Source organism: Acomys russatus, chromosome 11 (assembly GCF_903995435.1).
Source record: "Acomys russatus chromosome 11, mAcoRus1.1, whole genome shotgun sequence".
In the NCBI taxonomy this organism is placed as follows: domain Eukaryota; kingdom Metazoa; phylum Chordata; class Mammalia; order Rodentia; family Muridae; genus Acomys; species Acomys russatus.
The window spans coordinates 42212627-42238858 of NC_067147.1; the positions used below are offsets into that span (position 1 = coordinate 42212627).

Below are 26232 nucleotides of genomic sequence, written 5' to 3' on the forward strand. Positions count from 1 at the left end.
AATCCACACTCATGGGATTTTTTTAAATTGTTTTATTTCATTCTATAACTGTGCTGTCCTGCAACATGCCCCTCAGTATCAATTAAGCAGGACTCATAAGGGCTCACAGAGAGTGAAATGACAATCATGGACCCTGTATGGGTCTAACCTAGGTCCTCTGCGTATGTTATGGCTGTGCAGCTTCGTGTTCTGTGGGACTCCTAACCGTAGGGACAGGGGCTGTCTATGACTCTTTTCCTTGCCTTCAGGACCCTCTTCCTTACACTGGGTTGCCTCATCCAGCCTTGAAATGAGGAGCTGTTCCTAGTCTTTTGTAACTTGTTATGCCATGTTTGGTTGATACCCCTGGGAGGCCTGCTCCTTTCTCAAGGAAAATGGAGGAAAAGTGAATCTGGGAGAGAGGGGAGGTATCAGGGAGAGATTGAGAGATGAACTTCAGGTGTTATTTGTAAAAAGGCATTCACCGTAGCAAGTATTACTTAGTCAGTGAGACAAGGTCTCTCAGTGTGGCCCACAGCTCTTTGAAGAGCTTAGGCTGAGTGGGCAACAAGCTTCAGGGTTTCCTACAAGCTCTGCTTCCCTAGCTCTGAGGTCACAGCCGGCTCCACTCAACTTGTAGTTGTATCTGTGTGCTAGGACTGAACTCAGGGTCTGATGTCTGCACAGCGAATGTTTTTACTACAGAACTATCTCCTTAGTCCCTGAATAAATGCGTTCAGAGCTGCACTAAATCGATGAATAGGAGCATCAGTGTACAATGGAATTGTATACAACAGTCAGGATGAAAATATAATACTGTGCACAATGAGAGACAAACCGCATATATTTAAGTATAAGGAAACAAGATGTGAGAGTGTATACAATATGATTTGCTTTGTTAGAGGAACAGATAAACTAATCCATTCTCCCATAAGAAATGTGTTTCATAGCATAGTAGTCTGACACTGTGAAAAAAAATACTTCATACTTTTAAAACAGCAAAGGTTGTTTTATGCATTTTCTGGATGTCAGAAATACAGAGGAGGCTCGGCTGGGTAGTTCTTAACACTTAGGCTACTGAAGGATGGTACTCACTCTACTAGCTGTTGCATGAATTTACACAGGCTTGCTAGGTCTTTCTTAGCAGTGCTAGTTCCTGATGATGTCAGCCTCTCCGCCGGCTGTTTATGAGTTAGAGGTAAAGTATCTAGAACAGGTGATATGATGGAAAAAATGACCAAGATGGAAACTATAACATCTGTTTAACCTACTTAAAAGATTAGTTCATATCTATCACTCCTGCTCTGTTTACTGGGCATACAGATAACACAACAAAGGAATGGAGAACTCAGAGACTTGGGTACCAAAAACAGCAATGGAGAGCATGTTGAAGACTCATTATCCCAACTCAAAACAATTTGAGTTGGTGAAGTCTGAGTAGTTCCAGGAGAAGGAGTTGGTATTAATAATGTAGATGTTAGAGCGCTTCGATAATGGGTTCTCTCTTAATTATGGGAGTCCCAGGGGTTGAATTTGGGTTTTCAGATTTGGTGACAAGAGCTTCTTCCCACTGAGATACCTCTTCAGCCTGAATTCTGTAGGATTCTTACCTGGCAGGATTGTGCTTGGAGAATTTCAGGTTTGGATGATTTTTTTTGGGGGGTTGCTTATTTTTGATATCCCCCCACATACATACTCCACTAAATAAAATAAAATATTAAAGTCCTCAGTAATATGTGTGTTCCACAAATATTAGAAAATCTTAACTCAGAAAAAATTAACAGGCAACTTATTAGCTCTTAAAACCAAGTGATATATTGTACAGAAAAATATATAAGTATTCCTTTGCAGAGGCCCTGTTTTAAATATGCCCATCTTTTTTAAGTATTAATTTTATTAATTAAGGCATTTAGATACCTTAATGTAATTTAAATATTAGTATAAATATATGGCGTAAGCATCAAACTTTTCAAAGTATAACCTTAGAGAATGAGTTGGTTTCTATCGTTGAAGGCATTCAAACATAGATACGCAGCCTATTAAGTAACCACATATTTATATGTAATAGCATATCTCTGTGAGAGACTAAGAGCATAGTTAACAACTTTGTTAAGCCATGCTTTGGGCTAGAGAGGTTAAAAGTGTATGCTGCTCTTGTAGAGGACTAAAATGTAGTTCCTGGCACCCACATCTGGCAACTCACAATTGCCTGTGACTCTTGCTACCAAGAGATCCAATGCCCTTATACTTCTAAAACACACACGCGCGCGCGCGCACACACACACACACACACACACACACACACACTTTTTTAAAGTCTTAAAAATCTATGTCTAGAAGCCCTTTTATTTTCTTTTACTTCCTAGCTCTTGGACATGACCCAACTGCTTAAAAGGTAGATGCAGAATTTGTAAGGACAGAAGTGCTGTACCTGTTAACTGTATGACCTGTCCTAAGTGTTCAGAATTAGTCACAACCCTATGACACAACCACTGAAAAGGGGCAGCCTTTCTGAAAAGACCCTATCATAGACTCGGAGCCCATGCATATTTGGAGATTTCATACAATTCCCTATTACAGGATCCATATTAGAACCATGAATATTAAACCAATGTGAGCCATAATATTCATGTTAGAGAAAAAGGAAACAAAGGATATGACATGATTACCGAAGCCACTCTCTGCTTAGTTGTATTTTCTGTTACAAATTGCTCCCCACCTGCAGCTGCACAGGACACCATAATGAGACTTGGTTCTATGTGAATTTTCAAAGGACAACTGTTCTACATTAGTAATCTCCAAAGATAGAAATGTAATTGTAAATAGTTTAATCTGGGTTTATCAGTGGCTGACAACACGAATTGGTGATGTCATTTCTAAACATCACCTATAATGAGTCTGAACTCTTTGCTGACCCACTTAATTAGTAATTATGGACCTTCATCTACTTTCAAATGCACATAATCAAGTTAGCAAAGATTAAAAAGGGATAAAATATTCTTGGGTTACTACTGGAGAGACTCAAGGCTTAGCAGAATTTGGCTTCATAGGTCTCTTAACCTCATCGTCAGGAAATTAACATTAATTTTCCCAGGAGCATTGTAGTTTTGAAGCCTTAAGGACTTTACTTATTAAAAAGGAGGCAGCAAAGATTTATGGTTCAGAGAGCAGGCTCCAGAGTCTCCATTACCAGCTCTTCACTGATTGGCTGCATGACGTCAGCTTCCCCATCACTTAAATCAGGATAGTAATAGTTCCCGACTCCTAAAGCTGCTGTGAGGCTTACAATAGACACGCATGTGAAAAGTTCCACATGGTGCTGAGTAAGAACTCAGAGGGAGCTGGGAGAACGCTAGAACCCAAGTAAGGCACAGCACAGTAGCCAGAGGTCCTTGTGCTTCCCTGGAGAAAGGCGGACACAGAGACAGAAAATCCTCCGGAAGCTCATGGACCTTCATGACGTAAGCAGAAATTGACAAGAGAGACACTTCCTCAAATAAGGTGGAAAGTGAGGACCAGAGCGTGAGGCTGCCTTCTGATCTCCACACAAAGAAGGTTAGCTGTCGCTCTGTATATTCTGAAAATGGGGAAGAGAGAGAGCGCGGATTCCCGAAAGTGCTCAGAACAGATTTAGAATTTGGAGTAAGAAATAGACAAGATCCTTTGTTTGAAGCAAGCGGGATATTGTCCCCAAGTCTACCTTCCTTTCATAAACCAACGCTTCAAATTTCAGAAGTCTGCCTTAACATTACAATTAATTAGAATGAATTTACCTAATATATACCTCTTTTTGATGAATGATTGAGAAGCATGTATTTCTTATCTTATTTGCTTTTTGGGTATGTGTATGTATGTGTGTTTATGTGTGTGTGTGTGTGTTTGTGTTTGTGTGTGTGTGTGTGTGTGTGTGTGTGTGTGTGTGTGTGTGTGTGTGTGAAGATCAGAAGAAAATTAGTGGCTGTCAATTCTCTGCTTCCACTATGTGGGTCCCAGGGACCTTCTAGCTTGGCAGTAACCTTCCTTGTCCCAGTGAGCCATCTAGGCAGACCTGCATATTTTTTAAAACCCAGGTAGACTCAAGACAGACTATTTTTTATATTCCTACATCATCTTTAAGTAGTTAATTATAATATATTCACTTTGTATTTTCCTGGAAGTATTAAAAACAGTAATTCCTGGTTAGATCCATGCAACCTCATGACTGTGCTCTAAGTAAAGCACAGAAACAGGTGATGCTTAAGGCAATGAAAGAAAAATGCATTGAGTGCTAGGAAAACATTGCAGTTCCCATCTGTACTTCCAGAAGAGGAAGAAAGATAATGGGGATGGCTTTGCTGTTACAAAGATGCTAACAGATTGAGAGTGTCAATTTGATACGTAATGTGTTACCTGTATGTTGGCAAAAATAGTTTTCAGCTAGGAGGGTAGGGGACTTTTGTTCAACAGGCTGTAACATTTTGTGAGAGCATTTTGCTTGCTACTCCACTATGAACAAAGGATGTCATTAACTTTCTCTGTTTATGGCAGTGACCTGGGTGAGTGTCTTGCATTCACAACTAGAACCTGAAGGAGATATGGAATAGGTAGACATATTTTTATTGAGTTTCCACTTCTCTCTACATTGTAAAATGAATGAATGAATAACAAATACATATATATTCAATCACTCAGGTTTGAATGCTTCTAGAGGACTGTATAAATATGTTTTGATGTACCTCAGAAATGAACAAAACCTAAATCACATTGAAATGGAAGCTGAGTAGTCAGTGTTGCCCCCATACTTTAGCTCAGCTTTTGTATATTTTATTATGCATTTCTTCAGCCACTCAGCTCACTAAAATATGTGTCTAGTACATGCCAGGGTATACACCTATTATACAAACATGAAAAGATTTCAAGTCATTGAAAACTTAAAATCACAGTAATGGCATGACTCACCCAAGAAACAATTTAGCAGCTGCAGATTTTGTGGCAAATGATCTCTTTTTTTATTTTAAGAGTAAGAAGTTGTTTCTTTATTAAGATGGATGGGCCTAAGAAATGACCATGCTTTAAACTGGAGTAGGACCATAGAGTGGTCTCAGGTAGGAGATGATGATGGCTGGTGGCAGTGAGGTTACAATTTGGCAATGGAGCTAGGATATAATTAGATGGTAAAATGTATTTCATTTGGTATTTGGATAGAGATCCTGAAGAGGTCATTTACCTGTTTGCTTTCAATGGGTGACTGGGAAAAGGGTAGAACATTGCTATGCTGTTGTGGCTGGACCCTACAAAACTTTGTTGAAAGCTAGTTCTCATTAAGAGATATTAAAAGACAGATCCCAATGTAACCTTCAAGAGATCCATACTGTAGTCATAAACAGATTCATCCATAAATATATTCACTGATGGATTTGGGTGCTAATGGGTTACCTCAAGAGTAGTTCTGGTGAGGTCTCTCTCACATTCCCTGTCTCTCAGCATAATGTGTGCTTTGGTCGCCTTAAGACGCTATCAGCAAGAAGCCTTGCGAAGTGCAGAGGCATTAATCCATCCTGTGAGTGGAGTTACAAACGGTTTAGAGCTGCCTCATATGAGTGTTAAGAATCAAATCCAAATCTACTGAAAAAAGAGTACCTGTTTCTAACTGCTGAGACATTTCTCTGGCCCCATTTATTTTACATTTAAAGTTGGAGAAGTTTTTTAAAATTTCATATTTATTTTAATCTCTTACTTTAAAAATCCATAGGTTGGCTTAAGAAGATTCTTCCTTTGTTTGTCATTGTTGTTTTTGTTTTATTTTTTATTTTAGAGACAGGGTTTCTCTGTGTAGCCTTGGTTGTCCTGGGCTCAATCTGTAGACCAGGTTGGCCTTGAACTCACAGCAATCTGAGTGCTGGGGTTAAAGGTTTGTGCTACCATGGCCGGCTAATTCGCCCTTGTATATAGTCGGCATTCATCTCTTCCTGAGCTTGGGTGCATAAGACTGCAGTCAAGTTCTTTTTTATTATTTTGATTATGGAGAAAAATCTTACCCAAAGAATATTCCTAACACCTTTATTTTTTCTTATAAGAGAAAATTACTATCTATAACAGAACATCTATTTAGCAATTTAGAAACATTGTTGGCGGTTTCAGTTTTTAATGGCATTGACTTTCACATGAGTGCATGTGCACACCATGTCATACAGGTGACGCTGAGAAGACAGTCTGTAGGAGTCAACTGTCTCCTTCTACCTTGTGGGTCTTAGATATCAAAATCAGTTTGTTAGGATTGGCAGCAGGAACTGCACCTGCTGAGACAGGTGTTTTCTTTCCTTCAATGTCTTCATGGTCATTATTCCAACTCCATTCCACATTAACCCAAGTTTTCAATTTCTTGACCTTCATATTTAGTAGTTTTAGAATGAGAAATGCTCCCAAGCTTGTTCAAAAGAAGCATAGCATGAAAAAGAAGAGAATATTTTATGTTTCCATAACTAAACTTTTCATTGCTTTTATTTTCCAGGGGTCAAAATAACTCTTCCATAATATTTGAGTCTCTATTAAATTTATTAAGAGTCTAGCAGCAAGATATTCATTTAAAATGCAATTCTGCATTTCTTGGAAGCTAAAGAAATCCAGAAATACAAAGGATAAAATATTTTATAACTTATTTTCATAGTGATCCCAGAGTTCGTGAGTCAAGTGAACGTTGCCTTGGATGCACTAAGCAAGAACTCACTGACTGTGCTGGATGATAACCAGTTTGTGGACATCTCAAAGAAGATCTATGACACAATTCATGATATCAGATGTTCCGTCATGATGATTCGGGTAAGCCCAAGCCCACTTGACCTGTTCCTGAGTTATTTCAGAATTCCCCACTCTCTGGAGTGCCTGAGAGGATACCAAGAAATGTTTGATTTCTGTGGTCTACCATCAGTCCTGAAATTCATCAGTATTTCCAAATCCCAGTGTTTCTCCAAAGCCAGATCTAGTGCCATTTGACTTCCGCATTTGATTATAATTTAGGCAGGAGAGTACATTAACCCATAGCATATGGAGAAATGAGAAGCCTCATTTTTACACAGGTGTCTCTCACAGCATGATCAAGAGCGAAAACAAAACAAAACAAAAGAACAGAAATAACATGTTTGCTTTCCCTAACAAGCAGCAAGGAAATATCTCACAGCTTAAATAAGGTGTTTCTGTGGCCAAATCCTCCCATCCTAGGCATAGACTCAAGCTACATCCTGAAAGAAATCTGACTTCTAGAGCTGCTAGGAACAACAAGTCCTTTAAACGTCCCAATCTGGGCATACTTTATTTGAGAAAAAAAAATCACTTTCCCAAGGGTGTGACTGGATCATTGGTTGTGGATATACTGTATATAAGGAGCCCAAAATTGTTTGTTTTAACTCAAATTTTAAAGCGTATTTTTAAAATGTTACTAAAGAAACAAAGTAAGTTTTTTAAAATTACTTATATAAGTAGAGGAAGCTACCTTATCTCATGACAGTTCAACTGGAGGTGGCAAGTGGGGTATGAATTTCTATTTTCCATAGTGTAGGAACAATGTGCCTGAGAAAGCGAGGCCATGGTGTCAAGGAAACCATTGCAGAATTATTATGAGGCACTATGGGTGTTGATCTTGTCGCTGAACTTTTGATGCTCTGTAGAACACAGCTCAGAATCATTTCGCCTGAGGTGAAGAAAATCTTGAGGTTTACCCAACCATTCATCCTTGCTTAAATGTTACACTAAGGTCTATTTACGTGGACATCCTGCTCAAAGCCCATAAAGCGCTTGGCACCAAATAAAGGAACCTTAGGCAGTGCAGCAGCTGCACAGTAAGGAGGTTTCAGTAGGATGTGCAAGAATAGCATGTAGGTATCAGTACAGTCTGCTCTGAAAGCTCCAGGGATTAGCGGCTAGAGAGTTTGGTAGAAGGAAATAGGTATAAGAACCTATAAATAACATATTGAAAGTGTCTGTGTGAGGCCCGAACAGTGTATAGCCTACACTGAGCAGGGTATAAAATGGAGACATTTGTGAGCCTAGTGAAGAGCCAGAAGACATTGTGAAGCCTAGCAGAACATATGGAAGGATCATGAGAGAAAAGCTAAAGGTATGAAAGTACAGGACTTAGAACTTAAGACTTGGAAAAACCTGAAAGAAAGCCCAATCATGGATATCATGAGAGAATTCCCAGTTACCATGGTTCGTCTCACGAATCTGTGCCTCTGCAGTATTTCAGTAGAAATAAAACTTTTAATTGTGACACTTGACCTTTTCCTGGCCTACTAGGGTGTGCGGTATGGCATTCTCATGGAGTATTGGGCAGTCATAATGACAGCCAATCTTCATGATGGTAAGTGCCTAACTACCGTGTGCGTAATCTTCAGAGATCGATAACTAAGAAGAATTACATGTAATCATTAGTTTACAATATCTTCAGCTTAAAGGTGCCTTTACCTATTGAGACTCCATTTCAAGGTGAGGCCCAAGTGAACTGATGGGGAGCCTACAGAGGTTTGGTTGTGTGGTTGGACGTGTAGTGCTGTAATATTACTATGTCCAAAGAAATTGTTCCAAGCATCTGAGTATCTTTTCTGCCTTACTTGTTTGCAGTTGGGTAAAGCATATGGGTCCAGGACACAAAAACTAAATGTATAATAATATACCAACTTCACACAGAATGGTCCCATCTTGCTCAAACACAACAATTCAACCATCTCTGTAAGGATGCGTGATAAGAACCAATAGGTGCTCGTATGTGAACTCCAGAGTAGAGGAGCCATGTTTTCCTGATGTCTGTCTAGGGATGAAAAAAATAAAATAAAATAAAAAACTTATAATCATTTTTTTAGTAGCTGCTCCGGTGTTTATTTTTCTTGTTTTCTAGACTGTTTACATAGAGCAAATCAAATTACCTCGCTGTTGCTCCTACATGTCCTTCCCAATAGAGAAGGAAGGAGAACAGTTTGCCGTAGTTATGAAGCATTTACAAGGAAGTACTTTTTCCTCATAGCCATTTCTCTTTTTTTGAGATAAATTTTTCTATTTCTGTTACCTTTTTCTTCTAGGAGTATTCCAGTGCTTTGTATTCTTCACTGCTACTTACTTAATTTTCAACTAACTCTTTCTTTATCCAGTGGGGGGCAGGGCACAGGGCTGAGAGGGAAGGGTTTAGGTCAACTTACACTTCCAGGTCCATCACTGGGGCAAGTCAGGGCATGAGCACAAATAGAACAGAAACTGGACCCAGGAGCTGATGCAGAAGCCATTGATGGATGCTATACTCACTTGTCCCCATAGCTTGTTCTGCTTGTTTTCTGAAACTATTGCAAATGTATTATAATTAAACCCTCCCCCCCCCCCCCCCAGTCAATAGGTGGAGTTATTCTCATGGGCAATTTATACCAGTTTTCCTTCTGTTGGTTTATTTTCCGTGATTTCAGACACAAGGATCATTGGATTAAGGACAACTTTTACTATTAATTTTGGTCCTAAATTCTATCTCAGTTAGACTTCTTTATGAAGTTTGTCTGATTGCTTTCAAAATTGATTCTTTACCACAGCAATTCATCACCAACTTGAAATGTAATATATTGAATTTTATTTCCTTCATGTAAATTATTAATAAAAAATACCCAAACATTGACCTTTTTCTCCAAATATCCAACCAACTCTTTGCTCTACACAGCTGATTGTCTAAAACATTTTAGTGCTAAAATTGTGATTTCTTCTAAGTTTATTGAGCCTTGAGACTTCTGTTAAGGCTTCATGCTCCAAATCTCTAACCTCTCCAACTCATTTTCCAAATCTTGACTTCTCTGAGAGCCTCCATGCTCCCCCAGATGCTCCAGTTTTCCACCCTTTCTTATGCAGATCAAACTACTTTTGTTTATTTCTTTCCAAACTTTATAGCCTTGCCCTGGTGTTTTGATAATAAGTTACCTTGGTTCATCAGACCTACGCTGCTGTCAGGATGCTGTGTCCCCAGTCCAGGGGCATCCTGAACTATTTCATCAACAGGTAAAATGAAGCTTCAGCGTATCGTTTAGCATATTATTTGATTATCCTATATCTTATAGTGCAGCTTTTGAGATTGAGCCAATGTTAAAATCCATCCCCTTTATTCTTTCATCTGTTTTTTTAAAAAATATTTATATTATATAGCTAAATTTCAAAGAGTCTTGGGACTACAAGTGAGATTTTTTTTCTACCATGGGTGAAAGTAAGCTGAAATGCCTTAAGTTGGGGTGAATATATATACATATATATGTGTGTGTGATAACATTGGAGTATGTAATTCTTTCCCTTTCATAAATGTCCAGATAGGTCTGCAATTTTTATGCACAGCATCATGCCTGGGCCTGCAGGTACTCCTTGAGTCCTGTGGTATGTCACTTCTACCCACTGTGCGCTTTTCCACAGTGTTCTCCATAGGAACGAGTGCTGTCAAATGCGACCTTCCTCAGGCTTTGTGGCTCCTTTGTTGATTGTAGCGAATCTTTTCATTCGCCATTTGGGATTTATTAAGCACACTGAAAAGGAACACCTTTTCATTTCTCATCACTAAACAGATGTCCTGAAGTCTTAGTCACTCTGTTTCTCATTCCAGGGTTGTCTGGCCAGGGATTCCCAGCAGAAACATTGCCCTTTGGGGAGATGTCATGACTGCTTTATAGTGTCAGGATAAGTTTGTAAAGAAACCAGTTAGCAGGGAACTCCTAAGGGAACTCGATAAAAGACATGAAAAAAAAATGTAACGTAAGCTTTATATGTAAAATTAAGCCAAACCTTGGTGGGAAGAGTTCTGTAGTGGGGCTCTTGCTGGTATCTCTAAAAGCAAAGACTGTAAAGTAAGGAACCCAGAAGGCCCTGTTGGCATGGTGAGTCTCCTGCTCTGAGCCCACTTAGTGGCCTTCCTTGTGCATGTTTGAAGTAACTTCTGACTATGGGAACAGAGGTGACTAGAGTGAAAATATCCGTTGAGGAACATGTTGGCTCGGATACAGACACAGAGCCAGCCAGTGACTGAGGCTCGTGCTGGGAGAAAGACGTTCAGCTTGAAGTTTTTCAGGGAAATGATTTCTTTCTAACAGAGAAAGCCACCGGACTAGTGGGAGAGCCGGTGGTCCAAAAGGGCTTTGATGCTGACTAGTGCTGAACTCAGAGCTCGCTGCAGCATAGCAAGTGGACACGACTTTGTTGAATTTGAGGAGCCAAGTCTCTTCCTTTAAACATGTGTTCAGGACAGATGACCTCATAGGTTGAAAGATAATACAAGGAAGATGACTAATTGGGGGAGTGCATGTATCTGTTGGTGTTCATATATGGTGGGTGTGTGCTTGTGTGTAAGCATGTATGTATGTGTATGCATTTGTGTATGTGTGTGTATATATATCTGTGCATGTATATGTGTGTATGTATATAGGTATGTTTGTGTATATATGCATATATATGTGTGTATGTATATGTTTGTGTATGAATATGTATGTGAATATATGCGTATCTGTGTATTTGAGTATCTATGCTGTTGTTTGTGCATACATACAGAGATCAATGGTCAACTTCATTTTTCTTTCCTTGTCCCCTATTACTTATTTGAGTCAGGGTCTCTCATTAGCATGGAGATTACTCAGATAGACTATCTGACCAGGAAGCCACTAAGAGCTGCCTTTCTCTGCTCCTCTGCAGCAGTAATGGGGAAATAGGTGTGCCATGCTCAGCCTGGCTTTTTATGCTGGTTCTGGGGGATCAAGCTCAGGTCCTTGTGCTTGCTTACACAAGTAGGGTATCTCTCATTGAGCCATCTCCCCAGCTCTCTTCAGGAATTCGTTTGTTTGTTTCAGTAACATCTTATTTAATATCGTATCAAATAAGTTGTTATTCTTTATCCTAAGAACCCTCCAGAGGTTTTCAACTCCTATTTCAAATAAGAGGTTTGTCTGCGTGGCTACGCTTTAAAGTTAACTCTAGTAGTGCCAAAAAGCATCTTAATGAAGGAACCTTAGAAAAATTTGTAGGTATTGGCCTTTACAAAATAGAATAGATAAGTAAGTGTGTGTTGGGAGGAGGGTGTACCGAATTCTGTGTTTTAATTTCTTTAAAGTCAGTGCTAAAATTGAGAAAAAGGAATATTTTACCTTATGATAGCTTAAGGCCTAAGCAAGTTGTGGTACTTCAAACAGGTCACACACTGATGGACCCACAGGAGGGGACTTGGAGTCGTTAGGCACTGGCTTCAGGTTTTTGTTTATCACAGGAGAAGAAAATAACTCTATGTTTTCACACCACGGGAGTCTTCAGGCTGCACTGACTTCCCCTCCTTCATGGGCCAGTTATAAACACAGAGGCCCACAAAGCACTCTTCTGGACAATTGGTTGAAGAACACTTCTCCTAATGTGTTCTTTGCTCCCTAGGGGCAGACACACTGGTCAGCTCTCCACTCCTTCAATTTGCCAGAGTGCTTACCTGCCTGGCCTGTTGCAACTTACAGTTCCCTGTAGCTGTGACTCAGCAAAAAGGTCTCTTCAGACTTTGCCATCATTACCTCACCTGACATCTTAAAAAGGTCTCTTATAGAACCATCTAGAAAATTAGCATCCACCATATCAGGTCCCCTCTCTCACTCAAGTTGATGGTTAAGTACTGACTGCCACACTATTGTACACTATTGTACACATTTAATTATCTACCCATCATGTTTTCATCTATAAAATAATGTATGTGCTATAAAAGAGGGATTTTTTTTTTTACTGTACTTTAAATAGAAATTAAGGAATTTTATAATTAAGTGGTTGGTTTGGCTTTTACATTTGGTACTTATATGACATGTTAAAGCTGAACTGTAGGGAACTTTGGGCAAGCATATAATGATGCTACTTGGATTTATTTTACACTATAAAGATAATGAGCTATCAAGAACTAACTTGAGATATGTTTTCCCAAAGAATTGGAATGTGTGTTCTCTTCGAGGTAAGCTATGTTTGTTTTATGTCTCATGGCCATGGCCTTATCATGAATGTGTAATGTGTCTACGTTGGTGCTCTGTTACACTTGAGATGTCTGTGAAGTCAGATCCACGGAATTGTTTGTTTTGACTTTTCAAAAGTCACGCTATTCTTGCAAGCACCTGTTATATTTTGATCATATTTATCCCCTTCCTTCCTCCTAACTGCTTTTTTAGGCAATCCTTGCCTCCTTCCCTTCTCCCAATGTCAGGTCCTTTCGTTTTTAACTCACTGGGTCCTCTTTATGCTCTTCTTACATTCGTAAATATAGAGTTACTCATTGCAGCATGGCAGACCCACTAGGGGTCTCATGCTTAAAAGAAACCAACTCTCCTTGCCCTAGAAGCCATCAGTTGTCTATAGTGAGGCTCCCACTCTCTGTGCAGCAGACCTCAGTTCAGTAAGAAGCACCACTGGGTCAAAGTGCAGAGAATGAGTGTTGGGTTTCATTTTAAGGATGAGCATTTTAGGAAACCCTGACGAGAATTTTTTTCGGTAACTATTATTTAAGTTTGTGTTTGTGTGCTAGCGTGCAAAAGCATGGGCTTTCATCCTTAAATCTGAAGGTGTACGCTTGCCAAAATATGTTTCTGAAGATTGATGGCAACCTTGGTTATTGAGTCTCCCTCTCGCTTAGGGTAGGTGCTTCCACACCTGGCTTGACATGGACATGAGTGATTTTATAAAACTCAGGGCTCCCTGCTTCCTCCAACAAGCATTTTCCCCATTGAGTAACTTCACAGCTCGTGACAACACTCTTGTCTGTGAACAGCTGATGTTGGGTTTTGGAAATGGATTCCTTCAGGGTGCAGCTTGCACTGTGACAAAGTGGGGGTTGTAAACATTTACCCTCCAATATCAATCCCTTGGTGTAATAAGCTCTGAAAAGTCACAAGATAACCTACAAATTAAAATGGATTTTATACTGTCTTCTATTGCATTATTTCAGACTGAAATCAGAAATGTAATTAAAGTCATAAAACATACAAAATATACCATAGCAAAATAATGTCTAACCTTAAAAATGGCTGTAAAATGCATTTTAAGCACTCCATAGTGGTCTATTTACTAAAACATATAAAAGTAAAAATAAAGTCAAGGAGTTTTGCATATGTTCTCATCATGACCAAGTTAACCATTTGAGAATAAAGTCAGCATATCTATTTATCAAAAGCTTGTACAGACAAAAATCTATAGTGGTATATAATTCATCATAATATTTGAAACGTGAGGTTCTTTGAGCACAGGAGTAGAGAGATGTGGTGATCAGGTAGGCAACCAAGAATCCCTTTCAACATATTTACTGTTTAAATTCAATGAAGATAGGAATTTTAATCAAATACTAATCATAGTGTTTATGCCTCACTAAGTATATTGATCAAGCTTAATTTGGGGGGATTAATCTTCCTTAGTACAAAGGGACCTCTCCAGAAGGGACTTCAGAAGAGTGATGGAGACAATAATGCTAATAATGATGATAGTAACAGAAAACACCAAGGCTTACATTTGGAAGGATGCTTCTGTACTTGCACTGAGCTGAAACCAAGCGCGTGCCAAAAGCATTTCTATGTGCCTCACTGTCTCTGAGGAGGCATAGGAAATCAGCCTGGCAGTCATGCATGCTCACCATTGGGGCAGCCAACCTGAAGGAACAGAAGCGCTTTCTCCCCAGCTTCCAAGACTCATGGAGTCCGTTCCAGACTGGAACATGTCCCTGATTACAGAGGATTTGGATGTTAAATTGACAGAAAAAAATTGTCTGTCAAAATGCCAGGGGGAGATGTAAACTCAAAGAGATAGTAGCTCATCAATTAATACACAGGGATCAGTTTTCTCTTTCAGAGTCTGTATTGCATCAGAAACCTTAGAGGTTCCCTGGTCACTGGGAGAAAACTGAAGATTATTGTTAGGAGACCTCACAGCTGCTCTCAGGTGTATTCCTTAGTGGCTGTGGAGTCTCTTTAAATACACTGTGCATCGTGCTAGGTTACGAAAGTAGGTGTCGCTCACATTTGTTTTCCTTATTTCTTACATTTTAGGGGACCTTCTGGCTCTTACTGCCCCTCTCTCCTTTCTGTCTCTCCATCACTCTATTGTTCCTTGTGGTGGCTTGAATAAGACATGCCCTCCAAAGGCTCAAATATTTTAACAATTAGTTCCTGTTGTTGGTGTTGTTCGGGAAAATCAGAAAACCTTTAGGAAGTGGAGCCTTGAGAGATGATGCATGTCATGGGAGAGGGTGTGGACTTTTTTTTTTTTTTTAATTGTTTTTGTTTTCTTACTCCACTTCCTGTTAGTCCTCTCTGCATTCTTTCTTTTTTAAAATTAATTAATTAATTCACTTTCCATCCCAATCATAGACTACCCTCCTCCTGGTCCCTCTCTCCCTCCTTCTTTCCCCTATCTCCCCTCTCCTACATCTCAGAAAAGAGGAGACCCTCGCCAACCCACCCCAGTACATTAAGTCATATCAGAACTAAGCAATCGTCCTCTACAGTGGCCTCTGAAGGCGGCCGACCAGGGCCAAGTGATTGAAAAGCAGGCCACAGAGTCCATGTCAGAGACAGCCACCCACCCTTTTCCCCCTTTTATTAGGGGACCCACATAAAGACTGAAGACCAAGCTGTGCATATGTGTAGGGCGCTTAGGTCCTGTCCATGCCTGGTCCTTGGTTGGTGCTTCAGTTTCTGCAGGCCAACCTGTGCCTAGGTTGGTTGGCTCTGTTGGTCTTCTTGTGGAGCTCCTGTCCCCTCAGGGTCTTTCTGTTCTTCCTCCCACTCTTCCACAAGTCTCTCTATGCTCAGCCTAATGTTTGAGATGCATTCTCTTAGCTTCTTGCTCCAGTTGCCATGTCTCCCTTCCATCAAGGATTCTTTTCTATAACTGTACACCAGAATAATCTCTTTCTTCCATAAATTCTTTCTGCTCATGGTGTTTTATCATAGGAACAGGAAAGTAACTATATGGCCTCTTGGTTTTTTTTTTTTTTTTTTTTTCCATTCTTTCATTAATCAAATAGTCATGAATCAACTTATTTAAATAAAATTTTATTGAATACCTATTGTATCCCAATAAATTTATCAAACAAAAAAATGTAGCTATGTCATGAGGGATATGAAACATAAGAACTCCATTTTAGGAAAGACACAGTGGGATATCCATTTTTCAGGCTTCATTGTGAAATATCCTCCACAAAGGCTTTGTGGTTGTAGCCTTTTTAATGGTTGAAGGCTTTTTCACCAGAGCAATCAGACTTCAGAAGTAAGGTTTTAGGGAAGTGACTGAATTATAATGGCTGAGCCTTCATCAATGGATTAGCCCATTGATTGACTAAACTCAATTTAGGTTTTTGGGAGGTAGAACCATGTAAGGTGGGCTGTGGTTGATGAGGGTAGATCACAGGGGTTGTGAATATAAATGTCCTAATAAATAAAAGTTGGCAAAAAGTAACTAAAAATATCAGAAATCAAAGCAGGATAGCGATGTCTCCAAACTAAGACAGAAATCTTTCTTTTGTAGACTAGTAGACTATTCTTTCCAGGACTGATTTGATAAAGCCATGCGTTCCTGGTCTGTAGGGCTGTGGATCCTCAAATGAGGAGGAGCATGTGCTTAGAGAAGTGGTACAATGTATCAGAGTGTTCTTGAAACCGATGAGAAAGCTCATTAAATATTCCAACTATACACTAAGGAAAACTGGGGTTAAAGTTAGTAAATGCTCATCAGTCTTAGGTGAAGATGTGGGATAGGGGGTGGGGTGTGCACTAAATTTCCTGGACTGTTGACTCTGTTCCTTAGCAATTAAACTTTATTATACAACCCAACTAGCTTATACAAGAAGGAAAAAGGTTAAAGGGACAAAAGAGTGAACCTTCCGGTAGCCGTTCCACGGGACGGGTCCTTAGGTGTCTCTCTGGCCTGCGTGCTGGTCCAGCTGGTCCGCTGACCCCCCCCCCCCCCCCCCCCCCCCCCCCCCCCCCCCCCCCCCCCCCCCCCCCCCCCCCCCCCCCCCCCCCCCCCCCCCCCCCCCCCCCCCCCCCCCCCCCCCCCCCCCCCCCCCGCACGCTCTCCCTGCAGCAGACTTTGTTATTCTCTCTTCCCCAATTGCCTGAGTCACGTGGGAAGGACCGGCTCCTTCTCCCGGTGAGGGTCCATTAGAAAGACAATAGTTCAGGTGGGGTTCCCAGGTCTGCTTCCTGAATTCCAGACCCAGGATGGCTCCACTCAGTCTGTCACAAGGTATTTATGGGGTGCCCCAAGGGTAAAGCCCTCCAAGACTGCTCCCACCTGTGACAAAGCTTAATCTTTCCCACACTGGACTCTGTGGTATTTTAAGGAGAGGTTATATGTTTTCTCTGTTTCTTCTGGAAATATTCTTTTTAACTTTCTGTATTGTCTCCACAAAATAATAGAAGAGAAGTGAGGATGATACCCCAACACTGGCAGTGTCTGGTATCCACAGTGTACAAAGGGAAGTCCTTTTTTTTTGTAGCCATAAAGTCATGATTGCAAACATTATGAGGGTTTTGCTCAGTTCTGGTTCTTAATGACTCTGTGTGCATCTTGAATTTTCTCAACAGTCTTGTTTTGCTGTTATTCCAGCTTTTGCCTTGAACCCTGCTGCCCTTTCTTGGGAAGCCCTTTACTTCTTGTGTACTTATGAATGTTTGCTGAAAGTCATTAGTCTTTGCTTGTGTACTTTCTGAAATAATTGTCTTTAAATGCAGCCCTCAACTATTGATTTCTTTGGAAACATTTGTCTGGCTACAAGATGTTCTAAAAATGCTGCCCTCACTCTGTTCTGTTTACCTTAGAGATGGCTGGTGCCCAGCTCTCAGAGCTTCCCATAATGAGAAGACTTAGGCTCATCTGTGTTTCCTCTTCTAACTATATTGTTTATTATCACAATTAGTTTCTACCATAGATGCAATCAATTACCTTTAGAGGTAAGTACAGTTTCCTGCTTAGGTCAGAGATAAAAAGAGATGTATCCACTGGCTACATAAAGGCATTTTCTGTATTTTTCCAAAGTATATTCCTTCATCTTGCTCTCTCTCCCTTGTTAATAACTCTATGCCCAGTTTATGATGGACTCAAAAACACTTTGCTAATACATTACATAATTAAAAATAAACATAGGCCAATGAAAAATTTTAAATTATGTTTTGTTATATAAAGAGTACATCTTTGTTATGATAAAAAGAGCAGTAAAGAGCATGCAAGGGTAAAAATTATGTTCAACTCCTCTCACCCCACCATCTCAATATTTTCTTGTATTATTTGCTGTATTGCTCATTGTTTGATATCTTTCATATCATTCTCTACATCAGTGCTCATGCATAAAATAGCTTGGTATAGGAATCTTTCTTTTAAATGTCGGAAAAAACAAGCATTCCGTATTGATATGAAAATTTATTTATTTTTCTAATTTTGGCGTCAGTCATATGTGGGGGTCACATACCTCAGAGTCAGCATTGTTGGTAATGACAGTAAGTCCTGAAAGCTTTCTTCTACAAGGGCAAAGAAGACTATAGAAAGGAGTGAGAGAGAGAAATACTTGAAAGATGATAACACGTTTCTATTTTGCTCTTTGGTTTAAGTATATGGAAAATGCAAATGATGACAACTGTGTTGATGAAATCCAGTCTTAACACTCAGAAACTGAGCTGAGTGGAGCATCAAACATCTCCAGACCTTTAGGGAATTTCAGAGTCTACAGAGGTGGAGCGAGCTTCTGAGGCTAACTAATGTCAAGGTCAGAACAATAGTTCAGATCTCTTGATTCAACAAAACAAACAAACAAAAATATCAAGCAAAGCGTATTACACAATCACACTCATAATTGAAGGCAATGTATCAAATACAAGATTAACAGCCTCAAAGTATTTGAAATTAGTGACTAAGAATACAGTACATCAGAAGCAGCAAGATGGAGTTGGAGGTGCTTGCCTCACAAGCCTAATGACCTGAGTTCAGTCCCTGAAACCCAAAGTTGAGGTTTGGGACAAACTCTTACAGATTGTTTTCTGACCTGTGCACATGTGCAGTGCTGTGGATTTGGAATCCATTGGGAAAGACAAAAGTTTCAATCCAAATTTAAATTGTGCAGCTTTATTCTCACTGCCATCAGAAAGACAGCCAAACAGTGTTCAATACAGAAGGGAGCTAAAAGAAGGGTTTATAAAATGGATATCAAATATGTACATTACAATTATCCATAAAATCCATTGTTGGCAAGAAAGTTGTTTTACTCCCTTCAGTTGTTTCTTCTTTGCCTCGTATATTACTGAAAAGGCCACTTCATTCCAGCCCCATAGCAGGAAGCACGTTTACAAAAGCAGAAAACAGGAACACCATTATCTTATTCCTTTCTTACCTGCAGGCCATTAGGATCTCACAGGCATTCCAAGGCAAAGGTCAGTGGCCCTGAAGGGTTGCCTGGTACCATGTTAACTTTCTTTAGCCATCACAGGGGTGAGCACTCTGGGGGAAGTGTCACTGATTGACTAGGATAAAGCAAGCAGTAACACAGTGCCATTAGGTTAAGGCTGACTGTCATGTCCCCACAGGAGTGGTATGTATACACACACACACACACACACACACACACACACACACACACACACATACACACCCTACACACACTATAACAATTACAAAGCATAATATATCAGTAAATAATTGACTATGTCAATGTAAGTACCAGAGAAGGAACGAGTGACAAATTACCATAAGAAAGGATGAGACAGGAGGCTCAAGTGACATCATCTAACTGTATCAGACTTTACTTCAGATGTGAAGCAGAGAAAACTCCATTCTTTTAAAAATAAAGTTTCTAACAGTGCTGGGGAAATCAATCAATTGGAGGTAAAGTTTTGCCCCTGAGCCACTAGTAAGGAATCTAGCCTGAGGGAAAGGTTTGTTGCTGCTCAGCAGATGATAAGACCTTTACATACTTCCTCTCATTTCACCCCTAGAGCAGCCCTTCAGGCAGAGAGCTGGCAAACCATTCTGTTGATAGGCAAGGAAACACCTAACTTAGCATTGCCTTCCCCAGGCCGCACTGATGGCTAACTATTAACAAAGCTCCACACAAGCGGCTCTGTGTGCAGCACCTCTGTCTATCTCCAAGTCTGTATTCCCTGTGCAGTGTAGTGCAGCTTTAACTTGAGCAGTGAAGGGTCTTGAGGTTTGACCTGGGCTATCTGGATGTGAAGGTGTTGGGGGTTCTTTAGAGTATTTCATACTATGCCTAGGAAAAGGAAACTATGATGAAATTCCGTTGTTGATAGAGACAGTTAGATCAAAGTAAATATGATTTGTTATACATGGTTAAACATTACATTTATTTATAGTGGTCTTCAAAGTATACATAAATATCCTATTATTTCTATGTGCTCCTTCCCTTGTTTATAAATCAGCTTGGTGACTGAAGAAATCATATAGGCAAAGATGGGTATTAATACCAATGTACAACAGATAAGACTACAAACCTAGGAGTGGGATGTAATCCCTTGTATTGTGCTTGCTCAGAATAAGACAGATCTTGTGTCTGATTCCCAGTACAGAAGAAAAAACAAACAAATAAAAATAATGTGGATGGAAAATTCATTTCCCATTATTTGCTGGCCAGTTTCTTTCAGTACTATTCTAACTTTGCTGGTTGGCCCTGGTTTAAAGACTTGGAGTCAACATGGGGTTATCAATGGATTCTAATGCTGAACATATTTATTTTCTGACAATATTTCTCATATTTTACATACATATAGAGATGCCTTACAGTCAGGATAACATCATCTGGCTGCTAGGGTGATTGACATTACTCTGAAACAGGATTGTTTGAGAGGCTGGATGATGCTCAGCAGTAACGTGACCCATTTCCCACGCATAAGGGCCAGAGTGTAATCACTAGCACTCACATAAATACCCAAGACTGTGGAGGGAACTTGTAATCACTGCCAATCCTTTTTAGCTTAGTTAGTGAGTTTCAAGCAATGAGCTGACTCTGTCTCAAAAAACAACCCAAAGTGATTCTAAGGAGCAAACCTAAGAGTGACCTCTGGTCTCCCGAGTCCTGCATACACACACATGTACCTATACATGGATATATACCCACACATATGAAATTACATAGATAAAGTAAACGAAAACAAACACAGTCGTTTTAAAGTTAAAGGGAAAATTTGAAAAAGTGGAGTTTTTCAAAAATGAATACTTGACAATTTCAAACATACAAAGCATCCAATTTTGGAGAATAGACATACATTTAATAATGTTAAATAAGTAGAGGAGAGACTTGAGGGATTGCTGGCTCCTTCTGTCCCGAGGAAAGTTCTTTCAGGAGATCTGGGTAGCACAGGAAGCATAAAGAACTAGTCCAGCCTAGAACAGAGTAGAACAGGAAGTGTGAAAAACCAGTCCAGGTTAGTGCACCCTGGGATAGAAAGCACCAGAATCTCTCCAAGTACCCACAAGATAAGCCCATTTCGGGGCCAATGCCAATAAACCAATCAAGAGACATTTTAATTATGATAGTTAATTCTTTAGTATCAGGGTTTTTTTTTTTTTTTTTATTGAAAACTATTAAGATTTTTGGAATATTATTGGCTGATTCAGTGAATTTTACTACAGTGCCTTGGTAGAAAAACCATCATTTTAGATGCCAACTTACCCCTCTTAAAATATAAAATACAATTCTAATTTAATTTTTTAATGACAAAGTTTTAGAAACTATCAAAAAGACTCTAAAATTCCATCCGAAAAAATTGGACTTATTAACATGTAAGCAAATTTACAAAGTAAAGTCCCTGAGAGTCATTGTCAAATATCAGCATTTGACAGTATCAGTGGTACAGTATTAATAATCTAGTTCTGCATCACAAATTAAGACTTACTGGCAAGCAGCCAGAAATGCCCCACCAAGAGGCTTTAATGAATTAGAGGGAGCAGTATGCACAACTATGGACTGCAGTCTGCCTTCTGGAGTCTTTGTATCAGGCTGTGTGCATGGCATTGTTGTTGTTGTTTTGTTGTTGTGGTGGTGGTGGTTGTTTTTCACTTTGAAGAATTGGTTTCTGAGGAATAGTTCTCTGTGTTTAGTCCCATGTGAGTCTGGAAACCCATCCACAGCCTATTGAATCAAGGACGCGTGGTGCAGATTTCTGTGCGCTCAGTGTTTTTGTGCTGTATACAATATAAAATAACAGATTATTTTTAAAAGAAAAGTGTCAGCTCCATGTGCATTAGTTACTTTTCCAATGACTATAACAACACACCTGACACAAAAACAACCTAAGGAAGGCAGAGTTTGTTGTGGCTCACAGTTCAAAGATACAGTCAGGGTGAGGTAGTTACAGTGACAGGAGACAGAGAAAGAAGCTGGTCAGGTTAGTCTGAAGACAGAGAATTGGAAGAGGTCAATCACAACCTAGAACTCTAGCTCTGCCCAGGGAGTGGTGACTCCCACATTTAAGACAGGTCCTCCCACCACAATTAACTAGGTATAGAAGACCTTGACACAGGTGTTTGTTTCCATGGTAATTTTAAATTCCATCTTGTTGACAATCAAGATTAACCATCACATCATGATTGAAGAATAAGTCTTCTAATTTTCTTTTGGATCAAAATGGTTTGGAGTTCAGTACTTGTTTTATTCTATTTGAAATTAGTGTTTAATTATTCCCATGTATTTGAACTTCTCTAATATTAGCGTATTTTAATGTTTAATCCCACAAATCTCTTTAATTTAAGTGTCAATTTAGCTTCTTTCGTTATTTTGATTGGGATTGCTATTTTCATTTTTAATTTGTTTCAGTTGCTATACATACAGCTGTTTGGTGAAGTATTGCACTAAAAGCTTGTTTGCTTTTGATTTTGGTTCTTTCGTGCTCGTTCATAATCAAGCAGTTCTTTCCAGATCAATGTTACATAATATCTTCACTCTATCAATTTCAGGGAATTTAATCATTCCCTTAGTATATAATATGAAAGGATTTTCTATCATATTCCCTTGAGGTCTTAATTATATACTTAAAGATAAGTTGTAAATTTATGTGAATGACTGTAACAAGGTTTAGTTCATTTTTCTTTCAACCTATAACTTTAAAATAATTAAATGCACAATGTTTAGATTTTTGTTTTTAATTTTGCAATTTGAGACAGTGTTAGACTCAAATGCAGCTGTTAGAAGATATGACATCTGCCATATCTACAATGCTTTATCACTGCCAGGAAGCCAATAGCAACACAGCCTTCTGTGACCTTATCTTGACTCCACTGGCTTTTACATAGTCCTGTTTCTGTGTGCACTTGTGCTTTATTTTCAGGAGACATGGATGTTATGACTGTGCTTGGGATTTTTCTAGTACAATGTGAGTGAGTTTGGAGAACAGCTCTTTTTGCTTCATTTCTACAGAGTATCTTGTTTTTACTTGCAAGGGAATCTTTGGAATACTTCCCACAATGCACTGCTGTTATCTTTGACATTTTTATACTGCTATTTCTTCACAATTAATTGTTTCCATTTAACTGACTCAATGCTTTATTTCCTTCTTAAAGTCACAGAATTAACATTTTTATAAAAACCAAAATATTCCTCAGTGATAAAGCTTAATTGCCCATCAGTGTTATTTGTTCCAATCCCCATTTTTCTTCAAGTGTTGATTTTTTTTTTTTTTTTTTTTTTTTTTTTTTTTTTTTTTTTTTGCTACCAATCCATTCTTTGATTCTTGATATCTTTCTTTTTTATTATAAGAATATTATTCCTCTTTGGCTTGGTAGTTTTAATCAGCATTCCAACAATCTTCCTTTTCAAATTTTCTAACATGTGAAAATACTTGTTTTGAATTTCTTCTCAATCTCTATGTGTAAAACTTTATTTTCTAACAGGGAGCATCTGCTGCTTTAATTTTGAGTAGCAGGGCATCTGCCTACACAGTAGGCTGTCTATCTGCCTCTTTCAGGCTTCTGAAGGTATTGTGAAAAACGATTACTTGCTTCACCTAGCTGGTGTATATTCAAAAGGCCCAAGATAGAAACACAGACGGCTGATGTGTTTGGGTTAGCATCACTGCATTTCATAAACAAGAAAGTTAGTTGTGGTCATCGTAAATGAACCATGAGTATACATTAGTATTCATTTAAACATTGTGATTTCTTTTATTTGATTTTCATGTTTTAGGCTGGTACTCTTTCTACTGAGCTTTACCCCAGCCTTTCCAATTTTGATGTTTTTTTTTTTTTCTAATTGTTAATTATTTATAGACTTGTAGGTTTATGTACTCTTTTTATACCCCACCATTCAGTTGCTAATCTGAATGACGGGGCAGCATGAACACACCACTGTGTGCATATGGCGATCAGGGGACAACTTGTGGAAGCTGGTCCTCTTCTTTCCCCATGTGAACTCCATGCAGCCAGCTCCTCCCCTTAACCTGCTGAGCCATCTCACTAACCCCGCAGACCTTTACTTTTAGAACCTGAAGCTTCTAAAATATAGAATGTTAGAGAATGATTATTATAACCCATAATTTAGAAGTGAGCAGCTGTGAATGCAAAAATATGCAAATGAATAAGTTATTACTAAAAACACAGAAACAAAAACTAGACCTTACAGGTGTGTGCTTGTTAGCACTTCAGTACACTCATACATAGAAACAAACATATTTCATTAGCCATAATTTAGTATAATTTTCCTACTTTAACATTTATACATAATTTCTTAGAATAGCAAGTAGACGTACTTAAACTGAACTTATTGAAAATGTAACACCTAGCGTGTATATCATGAAACTTTACCTACCTTAAGAGTGAAGTACAAAGTCTATGAATATACATCAGGCATCTCTTGTACTATCCAGTACACTTAGTTGAAAATCAATGAGATGAATATAACAACAACAACAACAAAATGGTATCAATGATACCTGCAACTTGTAAAATAAACGCTTCCATTGCTGTAAAGTAAATCTGAAATAAGTAATTTCTGAGTAAACTGTGAATGGGGCTCAGGTGATTCTAGGCTCATGTTTTCTCCCTTCCTCCTCTCTGTCTCTGTCTGTCTGTCTGTCTGTCTCTCTCTTTCTCTCTCTCAGATTTCTCAACAACTTTGGCTGTCCTGAGGTTTGCTCTGTAGACCAGGCTGTCCTCGAACTCACAGAAATCTGCCTGCCTCTGCCGCCTCAGTGCTGGAATTAGAGGTGTGCACTACCAACACCTAGCTACATTATTTTCCTCAATGTGGATTTGAAGAAAACCATCAAAGGCAATTTTTGAAAATGTTTTAAATATTTTTAATTTTTACATATACATGTATATTATTTTTTTCTTTTTTAAATACATTTATTTTATTACACATATATAAAACAAACTACATACAGCAAGGAGAACCATGTGATAATCATGAGTTCTATAAATGTTCATAGTGGGTTGGCTATTTGTATTTGTCCAGCTTGAAGTAAATGTCTCTCCTGTCTTGTTGGGTCTAAATTTCTGAATGAAATTCAATATCTACTCTATCTCAACTCTAGTAACTTAACTTCTTTATCTTGACCTAAATAGATCTTATCCAGTAACCAACTAAACTTGATTGTAAAACTATACTTTCTGGCCTTCAATGCCCCTTAGAGACTTGAGAAGGAACAAAACTTAAATTCCTAAGTGAACCAGGATTATTATTAGTCCTTTTTAAAACATTGTGCAGAGAGCAGAAAAGCTGAAAGTAGGACATGATATCACCTTAGTTCTCACAATCTCCAAACTTAAGGGATTAACATGCTTGGCCATTTTTTTTTAATCTTACTGTGTTTTATTAGTTTGTTTTGATTTTCTTTTTTTCTTTTTTCTTTTTATAAAGACAGACATAGAGATGGACAGACAGAGAAATAGAGTGGCAGGGAGAGGAAAATACAGAACAAGATATTGAGTGAGTAGGGAGATGGTGAGAACCTGGTGGGAGTTGGGTGAAGGGAAAACATATTTTAAAAGGTGTGAAAAATAATAACAAAGAAACTGAACTGGAGGGATGTGTACTTTATAGGCTAAGATTAAAATGGAGTGTGATTAATTGGTAAAAGAAGGCATCATCTTATCACGAATAGCTTCTAATTAGTGTTCTTATTTTGTCCAGTCTAACTGCAAGCTCTTGAACTGCTCACAATTGTCAAAGCCAATGTTCTCACCCCATGAATCTAAATTATCACCATACTTCTGTGTCATTACAGTTTCTTTGTTAATTGTTAGCATTTCTACTAAATTCTCACTCCTAAA

The 26232-nt window shown here is 38.9% G+C and overlaps 1 protein-coding gene across 1 annotated transcript in view; it reads left to right on the forward strand.

The window, feature by feature from the left end:
- The window catches only part of Ctnna3 (catenin alpha 3), a 1456883-nt gene that overhangs the window by 1187236 nt on the left and 243415 nt on the right, over positions 1–26232 (forward strand). The window contains exon 13 of the mRNA XM_051153175.1: positions 6626–6777. Within this exon, the coding sequence (XP_051009132.1) occupies positions 6626–6777 (152 nt within the window). The remainder of the gene's footprint in view (positions 1–6625; positions 6778–26232) is intronic.